Source organism: Mchenga conophoros, linkage group LG12 (genome assembly GCF_057382185.1).
Source record: "Mchenga conophoros isolate Kocher_MC1m ecotype Shallow Benthic linkage group LG12, M_conophoros_male_GT1.1, whole genome shotgun sequence".
Lineage (NCBI taxonomy): Eukaryota > Metazoa > Chordata > Actinopteri > Cichliformes > Cichlidae > Mchenga > Mchenga conophoros.
Window position 1 is genome coordinate 8,609,554 of NC_140537.1, and position 20,840 is coordinate 8,630,393.

General features: G+C 39.7%; 1 protein-coding gene across 1 annotated transcript; it reads right to left on the reverse strand.

Moving 5' to 3' along the window:
• Nucleotides 1-353: 353 nt before the first annotated feature.
• Nucleotides 354-12,758, reverse strand: LOC146562108 (secreted frizzled-related protein 1-like). Its single transcript, XM_085293582.1, has 3 exons — nucleotides 12,057-12,758; nucleotides 9,123-9,203; nucleotides 354-1,919 (listed from the first exon to the last, which is right to left on the reverse strand). Exons 1-3 carry the CDS (start codon nucleotides 12,559-12,561, stop codon nucleotides 1,594-1,596), a joined length of 912 nt encoding a protein of 303 aa, XP_085149708.1. The 5' UTR covers nucleotides 12,562-12,758; the 3' UTR covers nucleotides 354-1,593.
• Nucleotides 12,759-20,840: the final 8,082 nt, after the last annotated feature.

Here is a 20,840-nt window from a genome sequence, read left to right on the forward strand (position 1 = left end):
CACCTCTAGTTTGCATGATAGACAGCAACTTTTCTGTAAGAAGAAAGAAAATCTATCTGAAAATACAAAAAGGTTACCTGTTGATTTCACTTAATAACTACTTAGCCAACTTGGCTGGGGTGGCAATGCGATTTAAATAATCTGTTTCTTGAGAGACTCAAATTTTAAACAAATTTAACCTAAATCTTTCACTGGATGATAACACTGGAGGAATGTCAGTATTCATATTTTAGTAACAACGTGAAACCAAGAATTTCAATTTTAAAGATATTTTACTGAACCAAGTTTTGGTCCAACCACCAGAAAGAAAATGAATGACAAAAAACAATCAAGAAAATAATCTCGGCAACACATTTAGTTTTTTTTTTTTTTTTATACATTTATGTAAAATTTGTATGTACATGTAATAGGCAACAATGTACTGCTGACATTCCAATTTGCAATAATAGAGTGCTGAAAATGAAACATGAGCAGAACAAACGAGAAAAACAGAATTGCCAATACTTGCTCTTTGATAAGTTTTGCAAAACTGTACGACTACAAGGCGTATTCCATGACCAAAGACTAATGAATACTGCAGACTAAACGTATACCAACATAAAAAGAAATATTTAAAAAAGGCAAAATCAAGTAATCTGCCACCCAGGCTTACAAATTACTCTGTGATTGGTGTTAATGCTTCTCTTATGGATTTCAAACAACAATGTTTAATGATGAAATGAATGAGCTTCAGAGAAATGTTCATAACTGCTGATAGTGCAGTCTTCAGTTAGACAGAATAATCATGGCAGCATATTCAGACTTCTGTCAATAAGATATTCTACAACAAACCTTTATTGGCTTTTAAAGTTTAAAATACACTGATTTTAAGAGTTTCTTTATGATCAGAAAGAGCCATTTTATAAAAGGCTGTTGGATGTATTTATAACAGTTAGCCAGCAGATTGTTAGCCTACATTAATACAAAGCCTTAAAGTAAAAGGGAACAGCTAGCTTGACTCTACCCCTGTTTAAAATAATACATTTTATTTGTAATACACAGAAAACTCAATGTAAAATGACAGTTTATGCTTTCTTTTATTAAAAGGTTTAGACAGAGACAAGCTAGCAGTTTCCTTCTTGCTGAGCTAACACTTTTTCTTCTTCCTTTTTCAGAAAAAAAGGGTAAGCTAACAGTTTACTGGCTTTAGCTTCAAATTTACACACACAAAAACACATTCTTGGAAAGTGGTGTTAGACATCTCCTCTAATTGCTAGCAAAAAAAAAAAGAAGTATGTATATTTTCCCAAAATACACAACAAATCCACAGACCTTTTGAGAAAGCATGTGAATGAAGTATCTATATACTGGAAATGATTTCAGCAAGGTAGGGCTTTTACTACAATGTCCTTTTAAGTTGAAGCGGGGAAAAAAAGAAAACCCAACCCTGTCGTCACATCTTCAACATAACACGACAGACAGTCCACAGTATCGGCTATCTGCAAATGTACAAAGACATAAAGATATATTAAGAGAACAACAGAAAGTTTGTGAATGCTTGTGCAAGTTCATATGTATGATGAGATGCAACCAGTGATGAAGGGGTAGGTCACATTATTTGAAAACATTCTCAAATACGGGACATTTGTAGGTCTTCATTTTCTTGATGGCATTTTTGAACTCTCTGCTGGACTTGTTCCACTTGTGGATGCCTGTGAGGAGGTACTGCTTATCAACCTTGCGGCCCATGATTAGATACTGGTTTCCCAAGTTGTCCAGCTGCTGGCAGGGGCAGTCAGCACCATTCTTCAAGTACAACACTAACTTCTTTGTGTCCTTCTTCTTCAGGTTTCCCGGTTTCAACATCTTCTTCTTCTTCTGCAGGATCACCTTACGGTCCGTGTTTTCTCGCTTTACCTCCTTGATCTTGGCCTTGAAAGCTGTGGGCGGAGGAACAACAGAAAGATGAGTTTACTCTAAAATGTGAATGTCATTTTGAACTCAACGTGTTGTACAGTGCTGCGTCTGACAGCTCCTGGTAGTGTAGTGCACTAGTAAAATTAATCATCATGAAGGATATTAGGCAGGTCAGTCTCCCGTGATCAGAATCAGAATCAGAATCAGAAACTTTATTGTCAATCTCATGAGAACAACGAAATTAAGAATGGTCCCCGATCATTGCATCATCCCTAGCAATATCAAAATATAAATAAAACAATAGCACAATAATAGATATAGATATAATAGAACAGATATAAGGAAACATGCCACTATGGTTCCCCATCCTTTACAGATGATTCTTAATCATTTTTACCTCATATACACAACTAATTTTTCCAAATGAGAACCATTAAAATTCAAGGAATCAAACCCATAAAAAAATATATCATTGTACTCTTTACAGTACAATGATAGAATGAGTGTAATATTAAACTTTAAGAGAATGTTTTTGGTGCTTTAAACTTGCATTTTCAATTTGCAAAACATGACTTCCTGTTGTATAGAAGTATATGGGAAAATACTTTTTATTTGACATTAATAAAAAACTCTTGTTGAATCAGTTATAGTCTCAATCGCTGCCATACTTAATACAATATGAAGTACATTACCACACTCTTAACATTGCCAAAGTAGCAATGTTTATTTTAGTAGTAGCACTTATAACATACTTGCTAAGTAAAAGTGGTCTATGTACATCATGGGCCCATTATTCAAATCAACTATTGAACAGTGTGGCAGTAAGTCTAATAATGGGAATAATCAGTAAGAATGAGGTTAAAAAGTCGTGTGAAGCGCACGACTGCTAAAGCACAAAAATGTGTGTTTTATTTCAGAATGCATACACAATCAAAGTACATTCATAATCTTAATACTATTGGTGGCTCAGGTCAACAGTATTGCACAATAACATGGATTAATGACGAATAGCTAGCCAAGATACCGCCTTATACAATTTGCTGTTTACTCATGTTTGATTAAAAATTGGATCACCGTTTATTAATAATACATAAGTAATTTAATTAACATAGACTGAAACTCATTTTCCCACAAACAGTGCATTGTTGCAAATCCTGTTCATGCAAAAGAACTTATCCATGATCCTCTTAATTCTGGGGTTTAGCCTAATACTAATAAATAATGCGGTATGTTTTTTCAGTGACTTCTGATGTTCAAAGACCAAATCCAATTATGGACAAAGCCACTTAATTTTTCTGCTTTTCACGACATAACAAACAAACAAACAAAGCACAAATAAATTCTCAGGAATACTGCGCTGGGCTTCCAGCTTGTCAATAGTGAACCACATAGGGTTAGGGTTAGGGTTAGGCTATATTTTAGCCACATGGTGAACAACCAATGTTTCAGAAACTAAATGTTCCCTTAAAATCCAGCCTCTTACCTGCGCATCACAAACACATCACTAGTGACCTGGCGGATGTTACGAGGTTAAGGTGTAAATATAGACAAAGCATATATCTTTATCACAATTAGCAATGCAATATAATTTTTTTTCACCTTCATTTAAGTCCAAGTATGTTTTTCAGACCAAAATACCCCTGATCTTTCACTAAACTCTATTTAACCTTCTAATCTCTAAGTTTCCTCTGAAACAGAGCACGAGTTGGACTTTGGTGGTCCAAATGTCCATTACCCCCCCCCCCCCCCCCCACACACACACACACACACACACATTATGACTTGTCATATAGTATATCTAGGTGCATTATGTCTGACTTAACTGACATTTGTGTCAGGATAAATCACGATCAAGCTGGGAATAAAGCCTTGTGACCTTCAGTAGCGGAACAGCCTGACCAAGCATTTCCCCACTCCAGTAAGAAGAGAACAAACTTAGGCTTCAATCTAATTTTCTCCACGATTTTAAACACCAGATCACTTGCTTTTTTAACAGAATTATAGTAGACAGAAAAACCTGTACTGGATCCTTGCTCTCCAGTTGCACTCGTATTGCTAATTGCTAATTAAAGTGTTGAAAAATAAATAAATAAAGAGCCTCCCCCTGTATTAACAGTGCACATGGTACGGATTAAGACTTATCCCCCGTCAAACAGTCTCTGTGAGGGGGCTTAGTGTTCAGAGAAGTCAAAATGCAGCGGTCATAATTAGTGTGTAATAAAAGAAAAGGTCTGGCCCACCACTGAAAGGACTTCATCTTGATAAATCCTCCAACCTCGATAATCCTTTAACGCCCTGAACTTTCTTTGCACCTCGCGTTGTTTGAGGGCTTAATCTCTTCAGCAGCAGAATACAATAAGACGTTCAAATGATCAAATAACTGACAACAGTGTTTCTTTTCTCATGGTCAGTGAAACTGCCCTTGTTTGTGTTTCTTCCTACATTAGTTTTTAAAATATTTTCAATTTTTAAAGTTACCAAACAAAAAAATAAATTCATCTTATACAGTGAGCAAAAGAAAGAAAAGAAAAGAGAAGATAGCCTTTCTGTGAGAAAGCATTTCTCAAATCTGCCCACTTAATTCTTATGTCATAACCTATAACATTAGCATATTAACTGTAAAACAGCTATGAATATGTTCACACTGACGTGACCGTGTTTTCAGAAGCCCTTCCTGGATCAGAAGATCAAACAATGCTCTTAGATGCATTTGGGCCTTACAGTTTTCCTGTGACAAGATATTTATTTGAGTAAGACTTTTGGGTAAAAGTCCACTGTCAATTAGTTGGATGTTAAGAGATTAAAGTTACTGTCACTAATTATTTTCCTACTCCAGTGTCAAGGTATTAACCCACCAGTTTTACAGTGTAAAAAAACCCCAAAAGGTCAGAACTAGTACATATATGCAGCTTATAACAAGGGTTTTCATTTTTAGGAGTCAAAAATAGACGATTCTTTAAATAAAATGGGAACGTCTTCAGTGGAATCAAATATATGTGCATGCTGCACCTTTGTTACAGTACAAAAGTTAAAAGGAAGATATACTGTCAGTGATTTGGATGCTTTTACGCATGCCAGCACACTAAAATAAAATGACTTCTATTGTAAGATTTCTTTTTGTGATGTTGTCTCTGAAACCTGACTCGATTACCTCTGCTGGGTCAGATGTATTAATGGGATCCTTAAGTGCCCAACGTGTCATAAACCCAGCAGGAGGGCGAGCAGTGCTCCTCATTCACAATAATGGCAAGTGGTCCAAGCTAGACTGAACAGTCATCCAGCACAGGAATGCCCTGTTGTTTATCACATCAGCAAAGGGAGGGAGCAATTCGGAAAAGGACAAAGTGAACAGTTGGAAGCCGAGGAGATTTAATTGAAGGGCTTCTGGAGGTTTTGGGACAATGAGGTACCATAAAACCTTAAGCACGGAGAAAAATTGCAGTGGGAAGAAAAAGCTGATGTTGTGATGATGTTTGAAATCATTTACAGCTGAGTGCGGCAAATAGGACATGTGTGCATAAATACATGCCCAACAGCTATATTAATCATGAGGATTTCAGGGAAATAAGCGATATTTGTCCTCACCAGGGAAACCTGTTACTCGTTCTTCTAACTCTGATGCATTAGCTCAACAACACACAACTTACAGCCATCCTTCCTCCTGTGCCAGAAAAACTCCACATCCAGGGGACACAAGTCAAAAGTTTCACCACAGAATTCTCCACTTTTATCAAACCACATGGAAAAATCAAACATGCTCAATTTAAATGCTGGGAAGCACTGCAGTGCAATGCATGATAGACACTATTTTTGGCATCTTTCATTTTGCAGCTTCAAGTAAATGAGATGGACAAAAATTCTAATTCACTGCTAGGTTGAGTTTTTTTTTTTTTTTAATGAACACATGATTGGTCCACGCAGATTAACAAAGGCTTCAGTCTCTGGTTCATCCCTCAAGCCCCTCTATGGTTTTCCATCCCTGTGTTCCACTGAGAAAAGCAAAGAAATCCATCACATCTATTTTTGCAGTCTTCTCCAAACAAAACAGGCTTGGATTTAAGATGCTGCCTTGTTAAAGTTTACTGTCCAAATATTTTTTTTGGAACTCAAGAAAGATATCGGGATGACCTTGTGGGATAAAACACATAATGATTAAAGCGTGGGATATTTCCATCTGCACATTTTCCTTTTTGCTCAAGACAAGGCATTAACTCATGTTTAGCTTCTGCTGTTTAGCTGCTGTTGGATGTATTTATAGCATTTCTCTCCAGACCAAAACTGAATTCCGTCGGTCTGCTGAAAAAAAAAATTAACAAACAAATCTTTGGCAAGCTGCAGCGCTGTGTCGTGTCAGGCTACGCATTAGTTGTTTACCCGCCACAATCGAGCCATACTGGAGCAATAGAGAAGTTTGTTGCATTCCAGACTATGTCCCTCCCTCGCAGGGTCAACACAAGCAACAAGGTCTCATCCTCAGCCTGACACTAAATCTGTCTGTGTATCCTCATATGTCAGCTGGTTAGGTGACTTATGACAAGCAAGCAAAACAACATCTGTCTTCATCCAAGATGAAACAAGCCAATAATGCAGCCCGCTCCCTTGGCAAACCGGGACGCAGACTCAAAGGGGCAAGTCTCATCACCGCAGCATAAACACCGATGCAATTTGTTAAACAAATGTAACTTTAAACTTTTTCTTGAGAACTGGAAGAATGTGTGTTTTCAATGTGCGTCCAGTCTATGTTTGCTTAGCCTGGCACCTGGAATTCGTGCTGCCACAAGCTTTGGTGAATAAAAGATGAAAGTAGAACAACTTGCATCTTGTGTGCATCATGTGTGTATTATTTCTGAACGTTCTCATGTCTGCAGTTCAATCTGTGTTTGTGTTATTAATTGAACTCAAAGCTTTCAATTTCCTTTTTTTAAGTACATATGGTTTATACTGGATTCCTCATGTAAGACCTCCAAATTTCCACAATTAAAACAAGTGCCCTCATCAGCTTAAGATCGTCCTTCCTTCCTGTTTTTTTTTTAATGTTGTTTTCCATTCAAGTTGGACTGAGGATCCTCTAATGAAAAGAATGTGTGAAGCTGGCTGCAGCAGATTCTGAGCCATCTCTTAATATTTCCAAATAGGCTCTGACGTGTTCAAAACCCACTTCCAAATCCCCTTCAGAATATGTCTTTAGATTTGATAATGTTCCAAAAGAACATTTCTGGTACGACCTCAGAACATGACTGCAGAGCTGAAGAATGGCCTTTCAAAATGAACAACATCCTTCTAAAACTGATCTTCTGATCATCACCAAGCTTTTGATCTTACAACTACTCTTAAAGTAAAAAGTTGACATATTAACTGCAGAAAATAAGAAATTGTGTTGTCTTTCAGCAGGAAACATGTTTTACAAAGTTGAGAAAAGGTCAACGAAAGACTGGAAAAGTTGTGTAATGGCAAAGAACCCTCAAGGTGGAACATGAGACACTGACTTAACTGTCAATACTAGATTCAGTTGGCGTAAGAAAGAACATCCCAGAATGGGTTTCTTGAAATTCAGATGGGAAGACGGAGAGTACTTCTCCCTTAAAAGATTAGATTCATGGGAAAAATAGCTCCACAATTTAAAATTTTCTCAACCTAACATTGTGAAACATTTGGAGATTTCATATCTTTGGTATGCAATATGATTGAAAGATTAAAAGTATCTAGAAGAATCCCAATAAACAAGGCCAAAAATTGGCAGTTGAGCTATTCGTCAGCCATTCAGTTGAGAATAGCCGTGAATTTTAGATCCTCGAGAAGCAATGCATTTAAAACAGCAAGTTCTCTGGCAGAAATCACCACACAGGCTCATTTCTGAAAACCTTTGTAAGGAAACACAGTCCATCACTGTGTCCATAAATGCAAGTTGAAACTAGCTAGTAATTCTCTGCATTCTGTTTTCACTCAGATCTTATTCTGACCAAAAACGGTGATACCAATCAGGCTTCTACTCACTTCATGTTTATGGAAAAAAACATAAAAAACCCATGCACTACTAGGAATGACATTTAAGGAGCGTCCCATTTTTGTTGGAAACAGGTTTGTATTTGGGAAATCACCTAACAACCTGAACTAAAAATTTTAAATCCATAAAGCTAACACTAAAGTAAACACGAGCATTTTTTTTTAACATCTGAATAAAATCCAATGCCTTGCATGTAGCAAATAATTACGTGTGTTAATTCTCATTTACCCAATAATTCTGTGTTGCAATTCTCCAACAATAACCCAGCAGGGTTTCCTGCATTGTATTAAGTTGTGGCCTGTGCACTGGAGTTTTACAACTACAGCAATTAAGCTTGCTAATGGTTCTTGTTAGCCTACCCTTCCAGTTGACCATTTGTAGATTTAAAATAACAGTTTGAGAAAAAGCTATAGATGAATAGAACGCTAAAATTCTATTAAAAAAAACAAAACAAACAAACAGACAAATGTTGGAGAGCAAGTTTTCAGAACACCTATCACTCTTGAATGCTAACCAGGATATTAGTTGTGCTTCTGAGTGGAAATTTCTTGTTGAAAGTGATACCACGTATTAAATAGAATATTTATTAGCCTATATTAGCTTAGATGTATGAACTATTTCACTCAAAGACCTTCCAGCTCAGTTAGATTTTATTACCATAGAACCAGTTCACTAGAACAGCTACCTCGGCTCTTTATATTACAAGATAACAGTTGCAGAATATTAACACAAGTCAAACACCCAATGTCAACACAATGAGAAACAAATTCTTATCTTTTTCCATGAAGAAATGGTATTAGCATTTAAGAATTGTTTTTGGAGATGGTTTATCATTAACTTTTTTTTCCATTTAGGATATGAAGAAGGTAATCTGCAACATCAGTCAGCCCAGACAACAGAACAAACATCCCAGTTTACAACTGCAAAGATCTGCCACTTAAAGACTTCAATGACCCCAATTCATTAGTCACAGAACATCATGGTCCACCAGACCAGACAGGGATAGTATATCTAACCAAGAGATAAAACGTCACATTAAATTGAACTGCCAAATATGACCAAGTACCGCCAGGACACAGTGTACTATGGGGGGAAAAATAAAAGTTGCACACTTTATAAAACTTTATGAACTTTGAAGATGGGAAATACAGTAAAGAGTTCTTTTGATTTTATGCAGTGCATCCAACTGTCTGTGTTTTGTGGGTGTTGGGACGCCGCTTACCAAACTCGCTGGCACACATGTGCTCAAGAATGGTGTCTGTTTTCATTTCGTTGTCACATGGAGGGCAGATGGGAGAGTAACCTGTGGATGAAAACACACACACAAAAAAAACAAAGAAACAATTGGACAAGAAATCGGTGCAAATAGAAGACAAAATGTCAAATGGAATTTATGTTGCCCGTTTGGTGACCAGGTCAGGAGTGCTCATATTCAACTTCAGTCAGTTATCCTGCAGACTTCTACGCATCTTAACATCTCTGAGGATGCACAGATCCTGTTTACTGTCAGTAGTCAGTCACCTACTCCCTTGGGTTTCGTACACTCTGATGACCTGATGTCAGTGAGGAATGCCTTAAGCTTTTATAGCCAGCTGTAACTAAGAGCCGCTCTTCTTTACTTTTTGCTACACTAAGGCAGTTTTCAAAATGCATCTGCTCAACACTCATCTATACACCTTTAAAAAAGTATTAGAAATATGGAAGGAATAAATGGTAAAGATATTCAATTCAACCTTAAAAGAATGTTCTGAGATTCCAGAGTTTAAAAAGGGTGTAGAGGTGTATAATAGCCAGCTCAAAGACAAAAATCCCAAAAGAGCCAAAAAGTGTTTTTGCCAAAAAGTAACTCAGTTGAGGCATATCTGCAAACTTTTTACTGACACAATTTTTCAATTCTTTTGAATACCACAAACGATCGTTTCATGCCAAACAGCTGAGCCGACCTTCCAAACAAACTTGGACCTGCATTGCGATCGCAGCGTCCTTGCAACATTAACCCCGACTACACTGCGGTGTCCCACTGTGGGCCTGGATCGATCAACCAAAGGGGAAGGTAACAGCACTCTACTCTCTTCCAGTTGTCCATTTACATGTGTTTAACGAATGCTTGTGAAAGCATCGCTCGGGTGTGAAGAGCTTGTGAAAACAGACAATGTTTACAGAGTCACTGGGTCCCTTTGCCTCTGAGCGCCTGGTTCATCTTTAAATCACTTATCACGGGTCCCTATGCTGCAGTATTCAAGCACTGTTAGCTGGCCTCTATTAACAATCATTAACAGCTGAGGAGATTAGCTTGCCTCTGTTAATGTTTATCACCCTGAAGATCAGATACTGAGAGACTCTCCAGAAAACAAAACTCTGAGTAGCCGAGCTTCAGCCGACCTGTGGGAACAGGCTGGCTTTATTTAACCCCAGTGCTGACAAATGATAACAGGTGAAGTCTGGAGAGCATGGAGCTCTGTGTGGTCCCTTCGTCTTACCTTGAAAAAGGAGTCTTTTTCAGAAAAACAGGCCTCCATCCATACCACTATGTCAGTCAGCAACAACCCCCCCCCCGACAAAACACACACTCACAAACACGTCCCTTCTCCCCCAAAGATACAGTGAGCTCTGTGTTATCGCAGGAAGATCCACAGTCCCTCCATTTATGGCCAACATGTTCAGTAAGGGGCTTTAGATTGAAATATAAGTAGAGGCCCCACCCCTTTAACTTTATGGTTCAAGTGAATGAGGCAGTTGTAGTCCCTCCACCCCCACCCCTCGGCGTACACCTCACCTCGCCTGAGCAACCGATAGAGAACCTGGCACTGCAGCCTTGCTCTCAGCTTTATCATCCAGAGAATTGTTATTTTCTGCGATTTTTATGGGCTTCTCTGGCATTTCTCAACTTGGCTTGCAGAGGTTAGTGCTGGAAGACAGTTTTGCTGGACTAATGCTATTGCCCTCTACAACCCCATTTGCTGATGCAGCGTCTTGGGGAATCTGCACCAAAGCACCCATTAGTGATAGATGATAGGGGTAAAAGAATGTCCTTGGAAGCTCTGTTTACAAACCGCCCTCCCGACGTCAACTTGGACGCCGATTTTCCAGATCTCCATCTTTTCATCAGATGCACAACATTTGCCAGAGCACAGGGCTTCATTCACATTTTTTTCCTCCAACCTTTTTATTCTTTGTTTTTTTGCTGCTTGACTTCCTCCCAGCATTGTCCTCCAGCTCAGCGAACACCTTGAAATAAATGACTAACATCTGTTTGAGCTTTTGCAATATTACAACATCACTCGTTGTCAATAGCAAGCAACTTCACCTGCACATTAAAGCCAGGGGATTATAGAGTGAAAGGAAAACGTAAACGTGATAGACTTTCTTTAAAAAACATGAGGGGTGGTGGGTGTTAAAACAGGATCAAATCCAGGTTTTCATGGCTGAATTTGCTCCCCCAAAAGGTCGCATTTGCTTTGTTTGTGCTCGGATTTGCATCTGCAAACACACTTTTCACCCCTGAAACAACAGTTGCATGCCCATTTAACTGCACGGGTGTCGTCTTTTACACGGTGGCAAAAGTGCTGGCTGTTTGTTTTCTAAGTGAGCAAGTTAGTCAGGGTTAGGTAGTTAATACTATATTAAGAAATTGGAACTGCAAAATATCTCGTTTTCAACTTCTTCCTTATGAGACAACTTGAAGATTGTTTTCTTTCACTGGAATTTTAAGGGAATGCCTTTAAAATTTTTTAATATAAACCCCTCACCTGAACTCTTTATTTAAACATCCGTCCTCTTCCGCTTTTCCTTATCAGGGTTGCAGGGGTAATATATTATTTATACAGAATATATAAATATATATATAAAAAGTATAATTCTCTTAAAAGGTTTTCAACTTTATATTGAAGTTTGACTTCAAATTTCTACATTTAAATTTCACCTTGAGAAAGTTTGTTTATTTAACAAAAATAAATAAATAAATAAATAAATAAATAAAAATATACATCATATAGACAACATGTTAATAAACCTTTTAAATGGCAGGTTTATGCCCAGGAAATATTCAGCTATTAATTTGCATATTTCCTTGTCAAACATTTATTCACAAATATACAGTGTGTGTGTGTCTGTGTGTGTGTGTTTGACCTTTTGAAGTTGCTGTTAGGTGAGTTACCTGTGGGTTTTGTAACCTCCGTGGCGTTGGGTGTCGTCATGGCAATGCACACTTCACCTTCGGGAAACTTGTCACAGGTGAGCATCTCCGGCCAGGGGAAGCCGAAGGCCTCCATGATGGGGGCGCAGCCGTCCCTCACGGCCTCGCACATCCAGCGGCACGGGTAGATCGGCCGCTCCAGGCACACGGGAGCAAAGAGCGAGCACAGGAAGACCTGCGTGTCCGGGTGGCAGTTCTTGTGCACCAGAGGCACCCAGCTGCTGGCCTGCTGCTTCACCTCGGCCATGGTCTCGTGCTCCAGCAGGTTGGGCAGCATCATCCGGTTGTAGCCCACGTTGTGACAGAGCCGCAGGTCGTCCGGAATGTCCACGCACTGGGGCGACTTGCCGTAGACGGGCGTATTCCAGGGCAAGTACTCGTACTCTGACGCCCTGCACCCTGACAGGAGTGCCACCGTCACCAGCAGCCGGAACATCCTGCAGAAGCACTCACAAGTAGAGCTCATGATGTGTCTTTGCAGCCACTGAATGATTGCTAACCGGAGTGCCAGGCAACACTCAGTTCATGAAGAAACGCACAGCGACAGCGACGCAGGAGAAAGGCGCTCTGCAATAAGTCCACTATCTCCTCTGGCTGTAGTCCCGCTGCTGGGCTGCGTGCGGCTCCTGCGAGAGTTTGGGGAGGTAATAAGCTGAGACTGTGCGGTGCTCGGAAACAAGAGGGGGTTGTAAAGTGCGCTCTGACCAATCGGAGCGCGTCTGCGCCTTTTGGCACTCGGCTGTCAGTCAAAGCGCTTAATGACCGCGTGTGTAAAAACTCTCCGGGGACTCCCCAGCGTTCCCTTTGCGCTTCATTTGTCGATATAAAGTAATAATAATAATAAATATATTTGGATATGTGCGCATAAACTGGGAATACTTTCAGACTGACTGGGGTGTAGGAATAAGCTCGATTAGAAGTTGCACAGCTTTAAAGTGTGACACTGGGTTTGTTTTATGCCTGTAACAAGAACGTGGTGCAGGGAACAACACGAGCCCCTCGCATCCCCGAATGTGAGGAAATCCTGATTTCATTCATATTAAATAAAGCAGCTCTATAAGCTTGTTGCCATCAGCTGTTACTGTACGGAGGCCTGAAACAGCCTAAACGCAGAAACAACTCCAAATGCATTTCCTTTCTTTTATTTTCATCTATTGTTATTTTCCTTTCATTTTTACACCTGTACATATTTACGTATTCATTGTTGTATTCTTTTTAACTCATTTATTCTTTTGGCAATTTATGTTCTTCCATATAATGGAGCACAAACCCAGATCATCTCCTAAAGCATATCCACTGTAATGCCTGCCTGATGCACACATTATTTGGTTCAGAAAATATGATAGACAAATAAAAAAAAATCGACTTTTATAACTTTATTGAAGAAACATGACAGTTTTGGGTGTCATCTTTGACTCAGCAAAAACTCAGCAAAAAACTCAGTAAAAAATAACATTATTATTATTATTACTTTATATCACTTTATTCTTACTTTATATCACTTTATTTCCTTGAAGGTTGAAGTTTCTTTGAGGATTTTGAATTTAAGAGTCTGAGCCAAGACTTAGTGAGTAATAATAATGATAATAATAACACTTATTTAGAGGTTTTCTTTTAATTCCACTGCTTCTAAAATGTCCTGCAGGGAACACGCCGAGACACAGAGGATAAGAAGCCTCCCAAGTAAAGACAGGAAATAGTGTTTTCATTCATAATAATTATCTCTGCAGGAGAAAGGTTCTGAAGGAAAATACCCGATAAGCTGCCTCTGGGAGTTCTTGGGTACATTAACTTATCAAATGGGGAGCTGATGATTTAATACTGCTCTGTTTGTGCTTGTTGTACTTGCAACCTGCTGGGGAACACTTTCCTTATCCAGCTCAGTTTAACACTTGAGGCTAAAGTCAATTTGCTGAGCCCCAAGTGTCCATCTCCTCCCTCCTCCCAGCCTGCCCATATCCAATGATAAGGGCAAAGGTGTGAAATCCCTCTATTTAAATGGAGGTCAATTTACATTCCATTGTGATGTTAACAGCCCTTGTAGAGCAAGAGGAAAAAGAAAACAGAGGATTTAATTTGATTTTAAGTGTGCACATAGCAAACAGAGGCCTTTGAGAGGAACGGCCTAGTTGAACTTATAGAATAAATGTGTTTTACAGCTGTCTCTGCTGCAAGAGACGCCGCTCACCTAGACATTTTCCTCTCATTGAACTGAGGCCAAGAGAAAATGTTCTGCAACAGCACGCAGAATGTTTAGTACATCATGTGCAGGATGGATGGACAGTGACAGATGGTACCACTTTAAAGAAAAAACACGATTTACTGGGTGCAAAAGCTGAAATGAAAAATAAAGATGTTGAAAGAAAACTGTAAATCATCTCAGAGTTATAATCAAATCAGAAATAATCCAACTTCAGATTGCTCATGAGTTAAATTATCCATTAACTCAGACCTCTGTGCTGCAATCTGCATGCCAGAGTGGTGATGTGTGCTCAAAAGAAGGCCAAGTGATTCTCTGAAGCACTTTAAAGATGACACCTCAGTTAACATTTTAAATTAATGGTGAAGGTTTAACAAGCAGGGCTGTGTTTGAGGCGATGCTGTACAGACTGCTTTATGGGCTGATGGCATCCAACAACAGTTTGTGCATAGGTGGTTGCTAAAGCAAATTCCAAATTTTGGAGACAGGAGGCTTGTTTTCTTTTTCTTCTCCAGACGAGACCTGGCTTTGCTCAAATGCATGGGGAAGCCTCCCATCCAGCGTGACGGGCCTGCTAAAAACTACCGTCAGCACAGCAGCAAGCCAACAAAACTGAGCGAGACAAAAGAAAGGCTGCAAGAGGAGAGGTCTACAGTGACTTTCCATTTGAGAACAGAGCAGAGAAATGGATACTAAAAAAAAAAGGTCCTACAAACAAGAGCATTTTGGCCCATTAGGCTCTGGTGCTTTAACAGCGTGTGACTTACACAAGAAAGACTAAATATTTGGACTTATAGGCCTGCAGGAGAACAGAGTTTCTTAAAGACCACCAATCCATCTATATTCACCAGGGTTTAAAGCCACAGTCTGCATCTGGGGGTGAATGTGCATGTATTGCCTTGAAAGGGCATTTTTGGCCCTGGCAGAATGAACATATATGTTTCTTTAGAGTCATCTGTCACCAGCGAGCCCTGGCTAAACACTGGATCTGCTCCAGAACACGACGTCAGCCGTGCGCTGATGAGGTGCATGACGGACGCTGAAAAAAAAAAAGCTTCATTATAACACTGTCAAGGTTTGGAGAAACAAGCACACCTGCTTTTTGTCAGGTAACACTGGGAGAGAGTGGAGAGCTTCTTGATTTGGCATCATTTTATTTAGCAACGGCCTGCAAGGTTTCATTTAGCTTTGCCCAAAGTCTCATGAGAAGTCCTTTATGATGGATGAGGTGTGCTTGACTTTTCCATGAGCAGATCTTTAGAAAGATTGTCTTGGAAAAATCATAATTGCTGCACCAATCGGTGATTGGAGAATGATTGTGTGTGTGTGTGTGTGTGTGTGTGTGTGTGTGTGTGTGTGTGTGTGTGTGTGTGTGTGTGTGTGTGTGTGTGTGTGTGTGTGTGTAGACTTCCAAGAACTGAAAGTGGCGTATCTTATTTATGACCTTTTCTTTACAGTGTTTCTGACGAAGATGGATAGCGCTCTTTGCATTTTTGGAGCTGTATTATATCAGAAACATTGGAAGGAGGAGACATGGCACTGCATGAATTCTGGATAGAAATCATTGGGAGAAATTCCACAATGCTAAAGACAGTGGTTGTCCTGCCCCCAAAGAGCTGATCGACAGCCAAATCTGGAAATATACGAACCACGTGTTGCTCTAAAATATGCAAAACAGCAGAGTTTCGTGCCAGTTTCAGCTGTATCCTGTATCTGCTGGTCTGCTAGGATACTGCAAGCAAAGACAATAAAACAATAACATGAATTAACATGGACATGGGACTGAATTGACTAAGCTGCTAATGAAGTCATAATGTTGTGTAACTTTGTGCATTTGCAGTGGAAGTATAACCTGCATGGGGGGAAAAGTTTTCTAAACCATATTTTGGGGCAAAGTCAGAGTTTATGAAGTGGTTTCTATCAGATTTGACTGGGGATTCTGTGCAATCAGTCTGTGCATGATCCCAATAATCACTGAAACTGACGTTCTGGCTTTTAATGTTGGATGGATCATAATTACTGCCTGGGTCCAACACACAATTAGATGACCTGCTCTTCCTCCAGAGCCACAGCCATCCCTCCATGTAGTATCTGCATCATAATTTCCAACTTCTGTTTGGTTTGAAGTAAAAAAACCAGGCGTCTTCCTCTTAACTCCATAAAGGAATAATTATTTATGACATTATTTAGCATCACCAGTTACTTAAGAAGCATCTCTTTGTGGGACTGTGGGAAGAAGCCAGAGTACTCAGAGTAGCCCACACAGGCATAAGGAGAACATGCAAATGTTCCAAGAGGTTTGAACCAGGAACTGTCTTAATGTGAGGATAACCACTGCATTGTTGGGCTGCCAAACATCCAATATGATTGTCTTGCTGGAGGACTTGGCTCATGCATGCAGATATCCTCCATATGAAATATGACTTTTGACAAAATCCTCCAAGTACTCACATGCGACACCGTTGTTATCTCAGTTACACTGGCTTCCTGTTAAATTTAGAGTCAATTTTAAGATCCTGATCTTGACTTACAGAGCTGTGCACGGACTGGCACCAGCCTACATCTTTGATCTGCTACAGCCCTATGTCCCTAGCAGGTCTTTGAGGTCATCTGATCAGGGCTTACTTGCTTTAAAAAATACTAAGAGGAGGACTAAGGGTGATAGAGCTTTTGCCACTGTGGCCCCTAGACTGTGGAACTCTCTCCCCCAAACATTAAGAACTGCAGACTCAGTAGCTGTTTTTAAAAAACAACTCAAAACTCACCTTTTTAAAACTGCTTTTGGTTAATTTTTGCCTGTTTTATTTTCTCTTTTTAAATCTTTTTATGACTTGTAATCTTATGTGCAGCACTTTGTGATTCTGTCTTGAAAGGTGCTATATAAATAAAAATGTATTTATTTAGTTATTATATGAAGGATTAAATAAAAAGGTAAAGGTAAATATAAAGGTAATATAAAGATTTTGCATAACTTTATACTGTATTGCCAGAGGTTATACACTACTAAAAAAGAAAAGAAACATTAAAGGAACATCTTTTAATCAGAGTGTACCATCAAACCAATAAAACCTCCGGGACACTAATCTAGTTGGTTAAACAGCAGAGGAGGTTGTTAATCAGTTTCAGCGACTTTGGAACTACCTGGACTCGAGGACCCCGTACATAGGTTCCACAGGAAATCCAACTCCTCCAGGATGGCACGTCATTATATACCATTGCCAGATAGTTTGCTGTGTCTTCCAGCATCGTGTCAAGAGCATGATGATTGGATAGATGATTGAGCATGCATCTCAATAGCATATTAAAGACAGGCAGTCAATCCAGGAGCTGGACTGGGTGGTAGAAGGTCCTGTTCCAGTTTCTGTTCTTTTGTAAGGAGGAACAGGATAAGTACTGCCAAAGCTACAAAATGATCTCTATGAGGCCACTGACCAAACAAACAGCAACAGATGAGGGCGACCTGAGGTCCTGATGTCCTCTACTGGAACCTGTGCTCATCATGCCAGTAACATCGTTTAAGTGTACCTGGTTTAGTGGTGGGTTCCTTCATGTATATGGGGAGGCATATCCATGTAGAGACATATATGTCATGGTCTGGCTGGCAGACCGTGGGGAGATGGGGAAATAGGACCCATACGCCGGACTCTTCAGTGCAACAGTGTTTATTTCCAAGGTGGTGAAGTAAACAACAATAAATCCCCAGTTTCCCAGACTCCCGTGTAGTGTCTTCTTCCCATAAGTCCCCGTGTAGTGCTCTCTGCCCCAGTGTCCCTGCACTCCCCGTGCTCACTGCTCCTTCTCGTCCCACACTCCTCCTGAGGGGAAAACAATAGAGGCAGCCGTTAACACTTATCCCAGCAGGCATACACTCACACTTGACTTGTTTGAAGACTGACGTGTAGTCAAACGCAATAATCCAGCGTCGGTGGAAGCTCCATCGCTCATCTAAATAGCTCCCCCGACGAGCCCAGATGAGGAGCAGGTGTGCGGCCAGGACTTCAGGTGTGGCCAGCCCTCAAGTTAGACCACACCCCCAGGGCTGAAGGTGCCTGTAACTTGGCCACAGCAGAAAGGCAAAACACACACACATACCTGCCTACATACAGATGTGCATAGGGGCAGTGCAGACAACACACCAAATAATAATAATTACAATAACAATAATAGTCACAGTCCCCACTGCCCTTCGGACCCCGAGTCCCCAGAGCCGGGTCCGTGACAATATAGGCTTCTACAGGCTAGGCAACAGCACCCTGACTGTCAATAAATATCAGAATGAGATCCTTGGACTCACTGTCAGACCCTACGCTGGTTGGTCCTGGGTGTCTCCTGGTGCACAAAAATGCCCTGCCTCATGTGACAATATTATGCAGGCAATTTATGGAGGATAAAGAAACTGATATCATTGTCTGACTAACATTGTCAGACATACGCACAAGCACGTTGAGGCCATACAAATTACTGAGGATCATTTTGAGTTTCTGCAAAGAAATTTCCGCAAAATGGACTAGCCCGCCACATTATTTTTTTCACTTTGATTTTTGGGTGTCTTTGAATTCAGTCCTTTTTAGATTGATCATTTTCATTTCCAGATGATGTGGCATTCTTTCATTCCTAAGACATTTCTCTGTCCATATCAGTATAGATACACAGCATATTTTCACCATTGGGATCTGTGTTCCTCTCAGTTTTTGAGTAGTGTATGATTTGCTTTGTAAAAAAACCCCAAAGCCATCACTTGACCCAGGCCTCTTTTCTAATTATAGGCCAATCTCCAACCTTTTAGTTAAAAAAAATATTGAAAAATGCTAACTGATCATCTGCACAGGAATGGTTTATTTGGTCTATTTGGTTTCAAAGCTCATCACTTTACAGAAACAACATTAGTGAAGCTTACAAATGACCTTCTTATGGCCTCTGACATGACTCGCTGGACTGTGCAGCATTCAATACTGTTGACTATAATATTTTATTACAGAGATTAGTGGATGCTGTAGGTGTTAAAGGTACTGCACTGCAGTGGTTTGATCATGTCTAGCTAACAGACTCCAATGTGATCATGTAAATAGAGAGTCCTCTTCACACACTAAAGTTAACTATGGAGTTCCGCAGGGTTCCGTGGTAGGACCAGTCCTGTTTACATTATACATGGTTCCCTTAGGCAGTATAATTCGAAGGCATAGCATACATTTTCACTGCTATGCAGATGCCACCCAACTTTATCTATCCATGAAGTCAGATAACACAAACCAATTAGTTAAACTTCAGGAATGTCTTAAAGACATAAAGACCTGGATGACATTTCTGCTTCTAAATTCAGATGTAACCAATGTTATTGTACTCGGTCCTGATAACCTTATAAATCTGGTATCTAACCAGATGCTTACTATGGATGAAATTGTCCCCAAGGAACTATGAGGAATTTTGGAGTTGTTTTGTGACCAGGATATGTCCTTCAATGCATGTATTAAACAAATATGTAGGACTTTTTTTATTCCATTTGCTCAATATCTCTAAAATTACAAACATCCTGTCTCAGAGTGATGCTGAAAAACTAGTACATGCATTTATTACAACTTTATTACTTTATTATTTCAACATGCTTGTATGTCAATATGCTTTCAGCACTTATTGAACAGTGGAGCAATAGGCCGATGTGTTGGATGATACTGCTGGAGAGGGACTTAAAACAGAACATGGTCATGGAGCCAATTAGATATGCGTGCCTTTTGCTTTTTTGTTGTTCTCTGCATTTCATTAGTAATTGCCCCAGATGGTTAGCTGAGAAGCAGATTACAGTTATTTTTAATATATCAAGCTCAGTTTATTTACCATCCAGAGATCAGCTCATCCAGTGAAAACAGTTATATACTGTCTTCTGTGACTCTGGAGGATCTTTGTCAAGTTGTAAAATGTCATTAATTATGTCAGCAGGGGTGTTACTGGCCTTTCGTGTCTAGACTACAATTTAAAAAAAATATTATTTCATGGTTTTATTAGTCGGTGGGGAGTAAGAAATGAAACATGGGGAAAAGAGCAACTCTTTCCCCATGGAGCAAATGGTCTGACCAGCTGGGAATCAAACCAGGGACTACACAAATGGAATGCTCTAATCAGATGCCTGTACTTGCCTTGTGAAGACCTCTAGTTGATCTTTACCATAGAAAGGTACTTTTGACTACTCCCTTATTTTCCAAATGGTCACCACAGTGGATGGACCTGCATATTTGAGTTGGCACAGATTTTACACAAGATGCCTTTTCACTACACCATGGAGTCACCCAGATCACTGCTAAGCACAATTTCCCCAAAATGAACATGAAATTTCTTGCCATGAGGTGAAAAACATAACTTTTTTTTTTTGCTTCCTGCTGTCAAGAGACCTAGAATAATAATTTTACAATTTTTATTTTAAAAAGATCAAACCTATGTCAGGAACAGAATCTGACTTTTAACTGGCTTTGCTTTAAGAAAGAGAAAATACCATACCATATAATCTGTGCAAATCAGAAAAAAAAAACATCTTACAGTTTATCCAGCCAACC

What these genes read in the sequence shown, in the direction of transcription:
- LOC146562108 (XM_085293582.1), bottom strand. Translation starts at nt 12,561, where the DNA reads ATGAGCTCTACTTGTGAGTGCTTCTGCAGGATGTTCCGGCTGCTGGTG. An exon ending in GGAGGTTACAAAACCCACAG is followed by an intron (nt 9,204 to 12,056) that starts GTAACTCACCTA and finishes TTTCATCCACAG; the next exon opens with GTTACTCTCCCATCTGCCCT. An exon ending in CATGTGTGCCAGCGAGTTTG is followed by an intron (nt 1,920 to 9,122) that starts GTAAGCGGCGTC and finishes CTCCGCCCACAG; the next exon opens with CTTTCAAGGCCAAGATCAAG.